The 14,932-nt window shown below is 37.2% G+C and overlaps 1 protein-coding gene across 1 annotated transcript in view; it reads left to right on the top strand.

Annotated features, from left to right (window-relative positions):
• Window positions 1-14,699, top strand: part of ITGB8 (integrin subunit beta 8) — a 61,366-nt gene extending 46,667 nt beyond the window's left edge. Inside the window, exons 7-14 of the mRNA XM_058183081.1 lie at window positions 650-745; window positions 828-917; window positions 2,454-2,588; window positions 3,210-3,606; window positions 4,500-4,725; window positions 9,772-9,869; window positions 11,954-12,120; window positions 12,205-14,699. Coding sequence (XP_058039064.1) covers window positions 650-745; window positions 828-917; window positions 2,454-2,588; window positions 3,210-3,606; window positions 4,500-4,725; window positions 9,772-9,869; window positions 11,954-12,120; window positions 12,205-12,321 — 1,326 coding nt within the window. The 3' untranslated portion in view covers window positions 12,322-14,699. The remainder of the gene's footprint in view (window positions 1-649; window positions 746-827; window positions 918-2,453; window positions 2,589-3,209; window positions 3,607-4,499; window positions 4,726-9,771; window positions 9,870-11,953; window positions 12,121-12,204) is intronic.
• The last annotated feature ends 233 nt before the right edge of the window (window positions 14,700-14,932 follow it).

The raw sequence follows: 14,932 nt of genomic DNA, 5'->3' as shown, positions 1-14,932 counted from the left end.
GCCATGCAATGCAAAAAAGTCAAACTTTTTATGTAGTTTGTCTTCCAGAGTTTAAGCCTTTTTCTTCTGCCTTTTCAAGTAAATGGCTGCTTAGCCAGACTTTTGACAGTCACAAGAAGCAGCTGGTAAATGTTTGCCTAACAGTTCTCTGGTTTCTGCCTTGCCAGTTTTGGCCCTTATACTTAGGATGATAAATAATACTTTTGTAACTCATCTATGCTACTAAGCAGGAAAAAAGGTTATCTCTTTAAAGATTAGACTAAGTTGCATTAATAAGAATAATTAATTAATTAATAAGTTGCATTAATATGAAATGGATGATTTATACAAAATTATCTTACTGGAAAATTTTGTAGCCTCTCTGTTACTTGGCAATGGTTGTGACAATAGTTGAATTTCAGTAAGTGTTCAGTATGATGGTTGAATTTTATTGTGTGTTCATAGATGGCTAGTAAATTGTAAGAAGGGCCCTGGTCCTAAATTAAATGTGTGTATGCAGTTTATTTTTTAAAAGGAATAGGAATTATTAAAGAATTATTTATATTCATGTATATATGAACATACCTTAGGTCATTTAAGTAAAATGTTAGAATTGGTAATTATAATAATCTATAAAAGCCACATTATGAATCCTCTTTCTGATTTATAGGAGTACCCATCACTTGGCCAACTTTCTGAAAAGCTCATAGACAACAATATTCATGTAATTTTTGCAGTCCAAGGAAGCCAATATCACTGGTATAAGGTATATTTAAAAATAAAACAATTATGTTACTTGGAGACAAGATATACACCAGCATGATAACCCTAAACTAATATTTTCACAGGATCTTTTGCCACTGCTACCAGGAACTGTTGCAAAACAAATAGAATCAGAGACAGCAAATCTTGGGGATTTGGTACTAGAAGCTTACAAGGTATATTCCAGTAACAATAATATATCATTATTTTACGGTGTTTATTGAAGTTAATATTCTGTAGATGCTAAATATATGATATAGGAAGATGTTCAATGTATCTCTATAAAATATAAAAATACAATTCCCTTTATAAATTAATGTGGTTGCAGTTTTTGCTTTAAGGAATTGCTTTTTGGGTTACAAAACAATAACAATTAGAACTGATATATGTACAATAAACTGAGTAAAAGATATTAAGAGTTCTACAACTTTCATATCAATGAGGATCTTTTTAATACTGTAAAACGTTGGACTGTTTTGAGAAATAAACTAAAAATCCTGCAGATGTTTTGGAATTCAACTCAACTTCCTGTAACCTCAGATAGCGTGGCAGGATTTTGGAAGGTATGTTCCAAAAAATCTGGAAGGCAGACTGCCTACCTCAGTACTGTTAAAAGAAAAAGCCTGATACTTTTGCAGGTTTCTTTTAACACACTTATCTTTTTGTTTCCTCATGCCAATTTTCAGTTAGGTTGTGCTACTCATATTGCTAGTAGTATTTTATTATGTATGTATATGACATTTTTATCATAGATAATTTTTAGCAAAATTTGTGATTTTGCTGTGATTCATATAATTCAACATTTTGTTTTTCAGTGCTGACTATTGCATTTTATATGTGCATTTGATGGTGATGGTTTTTGCTATTACATCATACACAAACACATTTTTCTTATAATGCCATAAATTTGTGTTGTTATATTTATATTATGAAAATCCCAGCTATGTTTTTATTTCTTCTTCTTCTTAAAAAAAATGGAAAAAAATGCCTACTTAAAGCCACTGGATATATAGCGTGTATGTATGTATGTATGTATATATGTATATATGTGTGTGTGTGTGTGTGTGTGTGTGTGTGTGTGTGTGTAATTATAGCATTGTATGCAAATTGAAAAATATATCATTAAATTAAAATACTGTTTTAGAAAAATTATGAATGCACATCATCCTTTATGACTCAATCCAGCATGTTTAGAAGAGTAATTTGTAAAAATACATACTGTTTAAAATTGTATATTTTATGGAGGATGATGAGCAAGGAAGACTACCATATGATCCAAACCACATCCCCTTTTTACATTGCTGCTGCATTCTTGCTTTTTGAATGACACACTCATTTCTGCAGATGTTCTTGTTTCTATGTGCTTTAGGTAGTATTGGTGGAAAGGGTTGGACATCGTCAGGTGAGAAATTCTCATAATCTTGAACTAATAGCAGACAGTTCAGACAAGTTGCTTTTTAATACCTAAGCATTTACTTACACACAATGTCCAATTAAGAATGTAATATGATGCCATTCTGTGGCATCAGAATGAAAAGGAAGGTCATCCTAAGCATTGAATCACACAGCTCTGAAAACAAATATCTGTGCAGAAAACAATTCTCTCCTTTATTCCTGGACTGACAGGTTATTTCACTCTGATTGAATTGAGTAGAAATGCTAATAGGTAGTATATGTTGCTGCAGTACTATCATTATTTTATTTTATTTCAGAAGCTGCTTTCTGAAGTGAAAATTCAGGTCGATAACACCCTCAAAGATATACATGTCAAAGTTACTGCAATCTGTCCTGATGGAAGTAGAAAAATGGGCTCAGAGGGATGCAAGAATGTGAAATCCTCAACTGAAGTATGAATGTTTCTTTTTTTTAAGAAGGGAGATGAAATATTTCGTTCATGATATTGTGGACATTTTTCAATAGAAGAAGGCTTTCTGTGGATTTAAAACTGCATTTCAGAGGATTAAAGTTCTTAGGTTCTCCATGTTGCTGCCATGGATTAATTTTTTTGGAGCTTTATTTTAAATTAATCTTAAACCAAAAGGTTTATTCTTAGACGTTCCAATATGCTCAAATCAAGTTAACATTTATTTTCTAGAATTCATGTATGCTCTTGTCAAGTCGTTGTAAATGCTCATACATTTTACCAAAAGTCTTACTGACTTGAAGTCATTTATTTATAAGTGGGAATGGCAAATGGGTCAAGCTAGCAGTTCTTTTACAGAACAGAGAAGCTTAGGAATCAGTCAGAACAGAATCAAAACCAAGAGTCCCTCAGTAGAAAAACAGAAGTACAATATCATTCATCCAAAACGGTCATTATCCATCTCTGCAATAGTTCAATTGTCCAGGACAGAAATCCATGGTTGGTTCCAAATCAGCACAAAATTCTCACATGCATTTCCCCTAAATCTCCATTAAGACATTTTGTATGATGTAGTAATTTGAATACTTCATATTTTTAATCACAGGTGTTCTTTAATATTTCTATTGCCATGAAAGAATGTGGTTCAACTGGCAGAAGAAACCATGTGATGATAAAACCCCTTGGTTTCAATGAATCCTCTAGAATTAACATCCACAAAAGATGTGTGTGTCAATGTGAGGACAGTGGAAAACACAAAAAAGTCTGCATCACTGAAACTGAAGATGAAATATCCACCTGCAAGGACAGAGTCTGTGGTTCTAGTGAAAAATTATCTTCGGAGCAATGTAAGATGGAACAGGATCATCTTCTTTGCAGTGGACAGGGAGAATGTATACATGGGAAATGCATTTGCTATAAAAACAAATATGGTACAATATATGGTAAATACTGTGAAAAAGATGACTTTTCCTGCCCATATTACCTTGGAAACCTATGTGCTGGTAAGGTTGGAATTTTATAATGTTTTATTCATATTTTAGACCTTTTCATATGATTTATAATCTGTCTTAATACTAAATCCCAGGCTAAGAAGCATATTCTCACGCTCTCTCACATCCACACACCCACAGTTGCATTCTTGTAAAGCATTATTGAAACACAGAATTGTATAAGCAAAAATAGATATAGTGTGGTAACAATGTTCTAGATTTTTTCTCTCCAAAACACTCCAATCTAGACATTGCAGAATTGGTTTGCCATTTTTTGAAAGTAATTCCCCCAGTTCTGGAAATGAGTCTGGATCACGTCTAAAAATACTAAAAAGTGTTTATATGCAAGAAGAAAGAGAAGCAGTACAATTATTTTAAAGAATGTACAAATTCAGCAAAGAAAAAAACCCAAGATCATTTAAAAGAGCCTGGATATTTTTAATTGGCAAACCTGAATTAAGTTGACCAAGATTCAGAGTAGTGGTAATTATGAACAATAAGGCCTGACGTGTCAGTACGTTTTTAAAGATAATAGCTAAAGATAATAGCTATTTTGTTGTGCTATTGGAATTGGAAGCAATTAGAAGCCATTGAATGAATCTAAGAACTTTGATACTTTGATTTTAAAGTGCTACTTACAATTCACACTAAGTGTATTGTGCCATGGAATAAAATCTCAGCTGAATCAAAAACATTTTTTATATTTTAAGTATTTTCCACATAAAAATACTCTTTATGTATTCATAATGAAGTAGGATGACATTTGTTCTAAAGAGTTTGCCTAAAAATATAATATGGAACAAGACTTCTAGCAAATAATGTAATCAGCTCTGTCTTTTCTTTTCTTTCTTTCTTTTCGTTCTGTCCTTCCTTCCTTCCTTTCTTTTTTTGCTCTGCTTTTGTAGGCAATGGAGAATGTGAAGCTGGCAAATGCAAGTGTTTTAAGGGCTGGGAAGGTGATCGCTGTCAGTGCACCTTATCCTTGCAAAAACACTGCATGAACTCAAATGGCCAAATCTGCAGTGGAAGAGGAACTTGTGTGTGTGGGAAATGCAAGTGTGCTGACCCCAACAGCTTAGGACGTTTGTGTGAATTCTGTCCTTCTTGTAGAAAAGCTTGCAATGACATGCAGTAAGTCTCCAGTTTTGGAAATATTTGTCATTTTTTAAAAAAATATTCTGAATCCAAATATATTAAATACTCCATTAACTTTTTGTTTCACAAAGTAGTTTGATTCTACTTTTTAATTTTTTTAGGTGTTTCAAGAGAGAAAACATACCAATTTTCTGTGACATAATTTTTTGGCGTTTGGCTTTAAGGAAGGTAGATTAATTGCAATGAGGAGGAGGAAGAGGAAAGGGAGCAGGAGGCATCTTAAAATGAAATACCAAGAGAAAAATAGACTTGCCTAGAGTTGCCATTTTCATTCATTATTTATTTAAAAAAACTTAACAGCTGCTTATCTCATAAAGTGATCCTAAGTGGCTCAAAACAACCAATAAAAACAACAATAAAAGTAGAATAAAGATCAGCCAAACTATTGACCTCCTCACTTGATTTCCATCCTAGCTCAGTATTTGGGTGAAGAGCTAGGTCTCCGTGGCCTTCCAGAAAGCTAAAAGAGTTAGGATCTCTCAAATCAGGTGGGAGGCTGCTCCAGAGAGCTGGGAAGGCTACAGAGAAGTTGTATGGCTCCAAAGTACCACCAGATGACAATCTTTAAGGGAAAAGATTTGGAGTGTTTTAAAAAATAAATACCGTATATACTCGAGTATAAGCCGAGTTTTTCAGCATGTTTTTTGTGCTGAAAAGCGCCCCCTCGGCTTATACTCGAGTCTACGTCTTCGGGAACCCCGCACAGGAGGGGGTACCGAACGGACTCCCATGGGAGGGACGGGGAGCGGGCCCGCCGAGGTCTCGCGGGATTTGTCGCCCCCAGGCCGGCCCCCATTCCCGTGTCTGGTGGGCGGACGGCGCAAACTTGGCGGGCTGTGCATTGGCGGGAAGCCCTGGTGGTGCAGTGAGAGGGCTGGGCAGGGCCGCCAGCCTTCTCGGCTGAGGAGGAGGTTTCCCGACGCGCGAGCTCGCCGCCGCGAGAGCCACCCAAAGGCCAGAAGAAAGGTCATTCCATCGAGTAATGGGCGAAGGCTCCTTCCTCTCCCGCCTTACCCATGCTGTGCGAGCCCGGCTGGGCTGCAACACCGCCGCCGCCGCTCCTTCCTCAGCCTCCCGGGCCTCGCGCTCTAGCAGCCGCCAAGCTCAGGCGGACTCGGCAGCTCCCCATCAGCACTCGCCGCGCGATTCGGGCAGGAGGTCGGGCTCGCTCTGTGGCGGTGGCGCCGCCGCCGCGCCGCCGCCACCGCCACGGAGCGAGCCCGACTCCTCCTGCCCGAATCGCGCCTGCAAGTGCTGATGGGGAGCTGCCGAGTCCGGCTTGAGCTTGGCGGCTGCTAGAGCGCGAGCCCGGAGGCTGAGGAAGGAGCGGCGGCGGCGGGGTTGCAGCCCAGCCGGGCTCGCACAGCATGGGTAAGGCGGAGAGGAAGGAGCCTTCGCCCATTACTCCAATGGAATGACCTTTCTTCTGGCCTTTGGGTGGCTCGCGGCGGCTGGTCGGGAAACCTCCTCCTCAGCCGAGAAGGACTGCACCGCCAGGGCTTCCCGCCAATGCATAGCCTGGCGGGAGTTACTGCGGCTCACCCGGCTCCGCCCCAACTGGTGGTGTCGGGCAGCCGCTGCCGCTTAGCAAAAGGTCGCTCGCCCAAAACTCCTCGCCTTCTCCTGGGAAGGGCTGGATGGCTAGCCGGAAGGGTTGAATAAGCCAACCTACCTACCTCCCTCCTCCTCTCCCCAAGCGAAGAGCGTTTTCCCGTTGGAAGAGAGAGAGAGAAAGGAGGGGCCGTTCCTCCCCTTCTTTCATTCTTTCTTCTCCCTCCGTGCTTCAGAAGCTGGGCGTGTGTGTGCGCGCCTGTGTGCCCTAGTCCCCTTCTCTTCGGCGGCGCTGGAAGAGAGAGAGAGAGAAAGGAGGGGCCGTTCCTCCCCTTCTTTCATTCTTTCTTCTCCCTCCGTGCTTCAGAAGCTGGGCGTGTGTGCACGCCTGTGTGCCCTAGTCCCCTTCTCTTCGGCGGCGCTGGAAGAGAGAGAGAGAGAGAAAGGAGGGGCCGTTCCTCCCCTTCTTTCATTCTTTCTTCTCCCTCCGTGCTTCAGAAGCTGGGCGTGTGTGTGCGCGCCTGTGTGCCCTAGTCCCCTTCTCTTCGGCGGCGCTGGAAGAGAGAGAGAGAGAAAGGAGGGGCCGTTCCTCCCCTTCTTTCATTCTTTCTTCTCCCTCCGTGCTTCAGAAGCTGGGCGTGTGTGCGCGCCTGTGTGCCCTAGTCCCTTCCTTCTCTTGGCGCTGCCCCAAACGGCCGCCCAAACGCCACTCAACCGGCCGGGAAGGGGCCCCACGGAGGAGAAGGCTTTCCTGAAGGTCGATCCGAGCTAGTAGTCACCGTGCTGGGCGACCTGGAGCAGCTGCTCTTCAGCCAGATGCTCGGTGAGTCAGCCGTCCCTTCCTTCCCGTGGGGTCTGCCTTGCTGGTGAAGGTTATTGGGGCTTTTGAGCAAGGGAGGAGGAACGCGAGCACCGCCTTCGCTGGCATTCCGGGATTTCCTTTGTTTAGAGCTGGGAATCCTCCTTCCCTTTGCACTCCTCCTCCCTCTCTCTCTCTCTCTCTCTCACACACACACACACACACAGACTTCTAAAGTCGATTGGCACAATGCTAAGCAAACACAGCAGTGGGTCAAGGGTGAAGGCTAGGAACCTGGCAGGTGAAAGGTTGAGCGACATGAAGGCAAAGACCACAATTGTTTTAAGAAAGAAGCTTTAGCAGGAGGGGGATGGGAGGGTGTTTTAAGTTTTGGCAAACAGCCAGGCCAACTGTATTGGAGAAGGTCACACAACTGGCCTTAACATTTTAGCTGCTGTCTTTTCCTCACACTTGGGTTTAATGATATTAGAGACCCTTATTGCCCTGCCAAAAAAAAAAAAGAGCCACCCCAACGTCTATGAAAATTAACCTTCTCTGCCAAGAGACACTGTGCAGGGTATTTTCACTATTGGTGTGCATACAGGCTTAGATTTGTGCTGGGTTCTTAGTGCTTAGAGCACTGACCTTCAGAGGCACCCTGGTCCCTTGGAAGCTAAAGGAGGACTCATTTTCATGCTTGCAGTTGTATTGTCAATTTCTGTGAGACAATGTTGTTGAAGTAACTCACTCACTCATTCATTCATTCATTCATTCCTTGTGTGTCCAATCACACTTAGCCAATAAAAATTCTATTCTATTCTATTCATTCATTCATTCATTTTATTTTGTCAAATACATATTAAATAATTATATAATATAAGCATGAATTGAATACATAAAAGGAATACAACTAAAGGGAACATTAGGACAGGGACGGTAGGCACGCTGGTGCTCTTATGCACGCCCCTTACAGACCTCTTAGGAATGGGGTGAGGTCAATACTAGATAGTCTTTGGTTAAGGCTTTGGGGATTTTGGGAAGAGACCACAGAGTCAGGTAGCACATTCCAGGCATTAACAACTCTGTTACTGAAGTCACATTTTCTGCAATCTAGATTGGAGTGGTTCACTTTTAAGTTTGAATCTATTGTGTTCTCGTGTATTGTTGTGGTTGAAGCTGAAGTAGTCATTGATAGGAAGTACATTGTAGCAGATAATTTTATGAGCTATGCTCAGGTCATACCAAAGGCGGCGTAGTTCTAAATTTTCTAAAGCTGGGAATCCTCCTTCCCCCTTTTGCACTTTTATTGTTTTTCGTTCAAATAAATATTCATGTTATTTTACTTGGCTCTATATTTATTTTTTACATTGACCAGTAGCTGCCTCATTTCCCACCCTCGGCTTATACTCGAGTCAATAGTTTTTCCCAGTTTTTTGTGGTAAAATTAGGTGCCTCGGCTTATATTCGGATCGGCTTATACTCGAGTATATACGGTATTTTGTTTTCCAGATAGAACACTTTAAAAAGATCAGCCAGACCAACTTTCTCAAAACTTGTTTTCAAAGAGCTGAATGTTCAAAATTCTATCTCTTTGTCCAGACTCCTTACAGAACAGGGATGATGTATAAATATAATATAATATCTGTGGTGTCTGTTTCAAGCTTAAAATATTTTGTAGATCTTGTCAGAGTCCATTTAAATGACATGGTTTTGAGAAGGCTGAGATGAAATTATAATTGTTGTATAAAGTGAACTTTGAAATATATTGTTGCAGTATAGATTGCATCTTTCCATCCAAGAATCATTGCCAAGCAGGGAAAGACAAAATAAATTATAATATTTCTTGTGAAGCGTTTTCTGTTCAAAGCTAGCTGAAATCCTGATGATGGCATATTTGATTTCAAACCATTTCCTTGATTAAACAGGAAATAATAATTCTTATTCTAAGACACAGATTTCAGAGGATAATTAGAACTGCAGAAAAAATAATTGCTACCAACCTGCCTTCCATTGAGGACCTGTATACTGCACGAATCAAGAAGAGGGCCATGAAAATATTTACAGATCCCTCACATCTTGGACATAAAAAGTTTCAACTCCTACCATCAAAATGACGCTACAGAGCATTGCACACCAGAACAACTAGGCACAAGAACAGTTTTTTCCCGAAGGCCATCACTCTGCTAAACAAATAATTCCCTCAACACTGTCAAACTATTTACTAAATCTACACTACTATTAATCTTCTCATAGTTTTCATCACCAATCTCTTTCCACTTATGACTGTATGACTGTAACATTTTGTTGCTATCATTAAGGGTTAAATTGCAACCTATGACCATCATTTGTGTTGTAAATGTTGTACCTTTGATGAAGGTATTTTTTTTCTTTTTCTTTTCTTTTATGTACACTGAGAGCATATGCACCAAAACAAATTCCTTGTGTGCCCAATCACATTTGGCCAATAAAATTCTATTCTATTCTATTCTATTCTATTCTATTCTATTCTATTCTATTCTATTCTATTCTATTCTATTCTATTCTATTCTAATTGGTACTGAGACCATGAATCAATGTGCAGACTTACATCCATGGCTAATATTTTGTATTGCTATGAAATCCAGAGAGAAAAATAAAATTAAAAATCTGATCTGCTTAATTTTGTCTTATAGCAATTGTGAATCCTGCCGACACTTCAACTCTTCGCATAATACACTTGGCCAATGCAAAACTACTTGCAATTATAGAATGCATTATCTTGAAAGATCAGGTAGGCAAAAAAATACCAACTGAATTATTTATATATCAACCTTCTTCAGCCTAATTATTAGAGTTTTCATTGGTATGAGTTTTAAGAAAGTTTTGTTTATGAAATATTTCTCAGATATGAATTTGCCTGATGTACAATTCCTTTTAATAGAACGCATAATTAAAAATAGATAGTTTGTAAATTAATGTCTGTAGATTAATTTCCAGCTGTAATCAAATTATATATTTTAATGTATCTTTTGCTTTTTCTGCCCTTTCTTTCACCAGCATGTTGCTAAACGCTTAGAATTTTTTTTCTCACATATGAATCACATTCAGTTTTCATTTTGATTAAGAAAACTCAGAGGAATGTTTATAAATATATATGTATTAATGCTTTAATTGTTCTAAGACCAATATCTTTTTCCTGTGGAAAGCAATACCTAATAACAGTAAATGTAATATTGAAAAAATGTTGATTATTAAGCAGTCTGAGATCTTTGAGAATTAATTTTGTTACTGGCAAAACTGGTCAGAATAATTCAAGAAGAAATGGTTCTCTCAGATCATCACTATATATTGTCATTTTTGCATATAAGGCTATTTTATTGCACATCCCATAGAAAGAAAATGTGCAGCTATTTTTTAACTTTTAAGAAAAACTCATCTTGTTCCGTCTGAGAATTTTTTCAATGTACAAGCACCACTTGTAGCAGTTTATACTTCCTTAGGCAAAATATCATCTTGATGATCTTTCCAGTTCTGTTAGTGTCTATATATGGTGGAATTCACTTGGGACTCCTAGGCTTTTCCAGAATAATAATTAAGATGTTCACTACATTTAGACCTAGTTCAATGTTGTTGTCTTTTATGTTGGCTAGGACTAAAAGAGAGTAATTGGCCCAAAGTCACCAAGCATGAGACCATACTTGGTGACTTTGGGCCAGTCACTGTCTTTCGATCCTAGGGAGAAGGCAATAGCAAACTACTCCTAAAAATCTTGCCAATAAACCTACAGTTTTTAATTCAGACAGTCACCAGGACTCACCACTGATTTGAAAGCACAAACATAATTGTCCAGATAATTGATGCACTTAGCTGACTTTAGTTAATCTCAGAATGGTAAATCAAATCTCCTTAGTATATAGAAGGGGAATTTTGAAGAAACACATTGAAAGGCATACTGCCAAATCATTTCCTTATTACCTCCCAAGTCGGTCATGTCTGTCAAGTTGATTTGAATAAAACTTTATCTTATATATCAAAAACAACTCAATTATTTGTAATGGAAGAGTAATAGCAGATATTGGTAACCCTCAAGAGACCTAATGAGAAGGAAGGACTCACTGGAGAAGAGAGGAAAGATTGAGAGCAAAAGAAGAATGGGATGACAGAGAATGAGGTGGCTGGATGGAGTCACTGAAGCAGTAGGCGTGAGCTTAAATGGACTCCAGAGGATGGTAGAGGATAGGAAGGCCTGGAGGAACATTGTCCATGGGGTCGTGATGGGTCGGACATGACTTCGCAACTAACAACAAGAGATTCTAAAAAACATTAGAAAATAATTGGCAGAAAGAGAGGGTGCAGGTAGAATGGAATGCAGGCTTAGTTGACTATGAAATATTTTCGTATTTTAAGATCTATAGGAGCAGCTCTTTTGACTATACTTCAACTTTTAGAGACAATTTTTTGTGTGTGTCCTGCAAAGATTACAAGTTATTATACGTACTCCTTAAGGTGTGCATTTACTACACTCGTCCTTACTTACAAAATCAGTAAAAAATAACCCTCTTTGACTCAATCAGTAATTTTGTTGTTTCTCTTTTAATTTTATATAATTTTTGTGTGATCTTAAGTAGTAACTATATTTCAGCAGAAAGACAGGATATATTTCAAACAATAAATAGTTTATTATCAGTTTATTCATATTTATTATTAAAGAGTTCCTATTACATGAACAAATCTTGTCAATATAAATTGGTTAGTTAACTAGTTGAATTAGTAAGTTGTTTGTTCTGCAGTATAAATATGTTGTCTGGATTTTCTCACAATATTATCAATGTGATGATCAGTTTTTATTTTTTTGTTTTTTCTGTTTCATTGCAGAATGTCTTTCTGATGATCCAAGTTATTTCAGAATATTTTTCATTATATTTATAATAACATTTTTGATTGGTTTGCTTAAAGTGTGTATAATACGTCAGATAATTGTATATTGTGACCATAGTAGAATCAAGTCTTCAGCAGGTTACAGAGTGCCTACAGCCAAAAAGGTAACTGATGATTATTTTCTTGAATATAATTATAATGCTGGTTGTGCGTTATAGCTTCTGACCAGCTATATTTTCTCCTTCAAGGATAAGATCTTCTTGCCTACTGTTTGTGCAAAAACAGTAACTTACCGGCGTGACAAGCCTGAAGAAATAAACATTGACAGGAGACAAGTAAATGAAGCATTCAAATGCAGCTCTTGAAGACAAGAACCGGTTTCTTCAGATCTTTTGTTTTCTTGGTTGAGAATGTTTTTAAAAATATTTTGTTTAATGCTATGGGATTTACAATTTTGGACACTGTAATTTTAAAAAAACTGACTTGGGAACTTAGTTGCACATTGCCTAGGTTTCAGAAAGAGCTGCTTGTTCAAAACAAAAACAAATGTGCATTAACTACTGTTTAATGTGATTAAAATACTGGTTGCAGCTAAAATGTATTTGGATTATCAGCCAGTTGAATCCCATTTAATAGTGATAGGATAACATTGGCTTACATGGAAATGTTCTGGAACTTGGATTTTATATCGATTTGTAGGGCCATTCAGTATTTAGCACTTTAACATAATATAACTTATTTAGTTGTGTTATAGAATATTAATTAAAACATTTGTGGTAAAAATGCACTGTTCTCACTTTAGAAGTAGCTAACATGGATGAGGATTATAATCACAAACTCCCAAATCTCATTCTAGAAAACAGTAACTGACAGAAATCAATAAATCAACTATCCACAAGTCATCCTATTCTGAACTCTCGGGACAGGGTGGAAGCAGGGAGAAAACAAATGAATATTAAAATTCTGTTAGAAGAGTACAGTTACTCCTTATTCTTCCAACCTTGGTGGATAGGAAGACTAGGATTTTCTAATTGCACTAGTTTGGAAGAAAGTAAAAAAGTATGCTTTCATCCAGCTTTCTCAAAATACATGGAAGCAATTATCCCAAGCATATTTTATATGGTAGTAATTCTCATGGAACATATTTCCATGATAATATTGCTTGCAAATATTCAGAAGTTGTTGGAGGAGTCTATTCTTTCTGGCAGCTGAAGATATCTTAGAAGGCAAAACCACTTGTCTAAGGAAGGATGTCTACAGAGTGTGGTGAAAGAAGTAAGATGGTGGCCTTGACAGTAAAAAAAAAGAAGCTTGGCCTGCTTTTTTGTTTTTTTTTCCGGAATCAAGCACCAGTGCAGTCACCATCTTTTTTTTTTTTACTATAGTCTGCAAACACCCTGTTTCCAAATGAAACACAAATCCGATGAGTCAGGAAATTGATCACTACATAATGAGTATTTACTTACTTATTTGCATTTAGTTTGCTTCAAAGACTTCCTAAAATTGGATAGATATTTTTTTCTGTAAAATATAGGAATAAATGTAATTAACTTTTTAAATGAAAATGTTACCGTCAAATACATCGAATTCTTCATTTGTTACGTGGTAAAGCGTTCAGTTGGAGTAATTTTCTATTGCTTTTGTTCAGAAAAAGGTGAGGAGGTAAATTTGCCAGATGGGAATAAATCTAGATTATGACTCTGATAGTATGATCCAAATTAAAGCTACTTGCCTAAAATGAAAATTAATTTATTTAAACCCCAAATTTTACCTGAAAGCAAGTTCAACTGAATTTAGTAGAGGGGTTTAATGTTTGGCTAAGTGTGCAGTATATACGATAGTATTTGAGACTTGATGATACCTGAAATTCATATCCTAATATTAGTATCTTATACTGATAGCAATTTCCAAGCAAATTTGAATATCTGAAAATGTGCACATATCCTATGGATTATTTTTATTTTTTATTTTTAACAGAACTAGGAAATTGGACTCTATTAACATTTAACAGAACTAGGAAATTGGGCTCTATTAACATTTAAATTGCATAACTGCAGAACAATTTCTATTACTGGAAAAATATATATCTGTGGTTTTATTTGGATTGTCCTCAGGTCTGTATTTTGCACACTCATAAAAAGGTATTAAGTGTTAAAATATTTTGTCTAGTACAATATGTAGAATTTCTGATCAGACTTTTCTACAGTTTCCTATATAGATACAACTAAAATAAACCTAACTGAAAATGTATATTTTGTAGTGTTTCCTGATGTTTTTGTATAATGTGTACTGTTCTGTTTTCCTTTTTTAAACAAAAAAAAAGGTGAATCAGTCATGTTTTTCTGGATTTAGATTTTACTATGTACTGGTAGATTCTTTCTAGGAAAGAAATATGCAGAGAATAATATCAAAATAATAATTTAAAAAAGTTGAATCCTATTCTGTTTTACTAAATATTTTGTAGTGTCTGTGACTAACTCTTGTTTCCATTTATTTATTGATTTGTCACATTAGTATATTGTGAGAAAGTCTATTTTTCTATGAGAGGTATAATAGTTGACATTAAATTAATACTAGATTATGCAGTCTCAATTATTGTCTCTAATCAGTGTTTGAAGCGTTATTTTTTTAACAATAAAATTTTAATTAAATAAAACATCAGCACCAAGTTTGGAATCCTACATGTTCTAATATCAACCATAGTTTGAAAGAAACAAAATCAGTTAACATTTTGATTTTTATGGACAAAAACAGAATCCAGAAGGATCACCAAAAATGGGCAACACTCGATCCACTTCTCCCAACAATGTCTCCTGAAGTATGTCTCCTGAAGCATTTTTATTCACGTCTTATTCTGTTCTCCAATAAATATCTGAATTTTGGTCCACTAACTTGTTCTCCATATGAACCAAACATGTGACTATCCCAATCCACCTGCTGCATACATGGAAGTTTTGCAAATTAAATGTTTCGCAA

Source organism: Ahaetulla prasina, chromosome 4, assembly GCF_028640845.1.
Source record: "Ahaetulla prasina isolate Xishuangbanna chromosome 4, ASM2864084v1, whole genome shotgun sequence".
Classification (NCBI taxonomy): Eukaryota; Metazoa; Chordata; class Lepidosauria; order Squamata; family Colubridae; genus Ahaetulla; species Ahaetulla prasina.
Note: the sequence above shows the minus strand (reverse complement) of the source record. Positions and strands in the feature narration are given on the sequence as shown.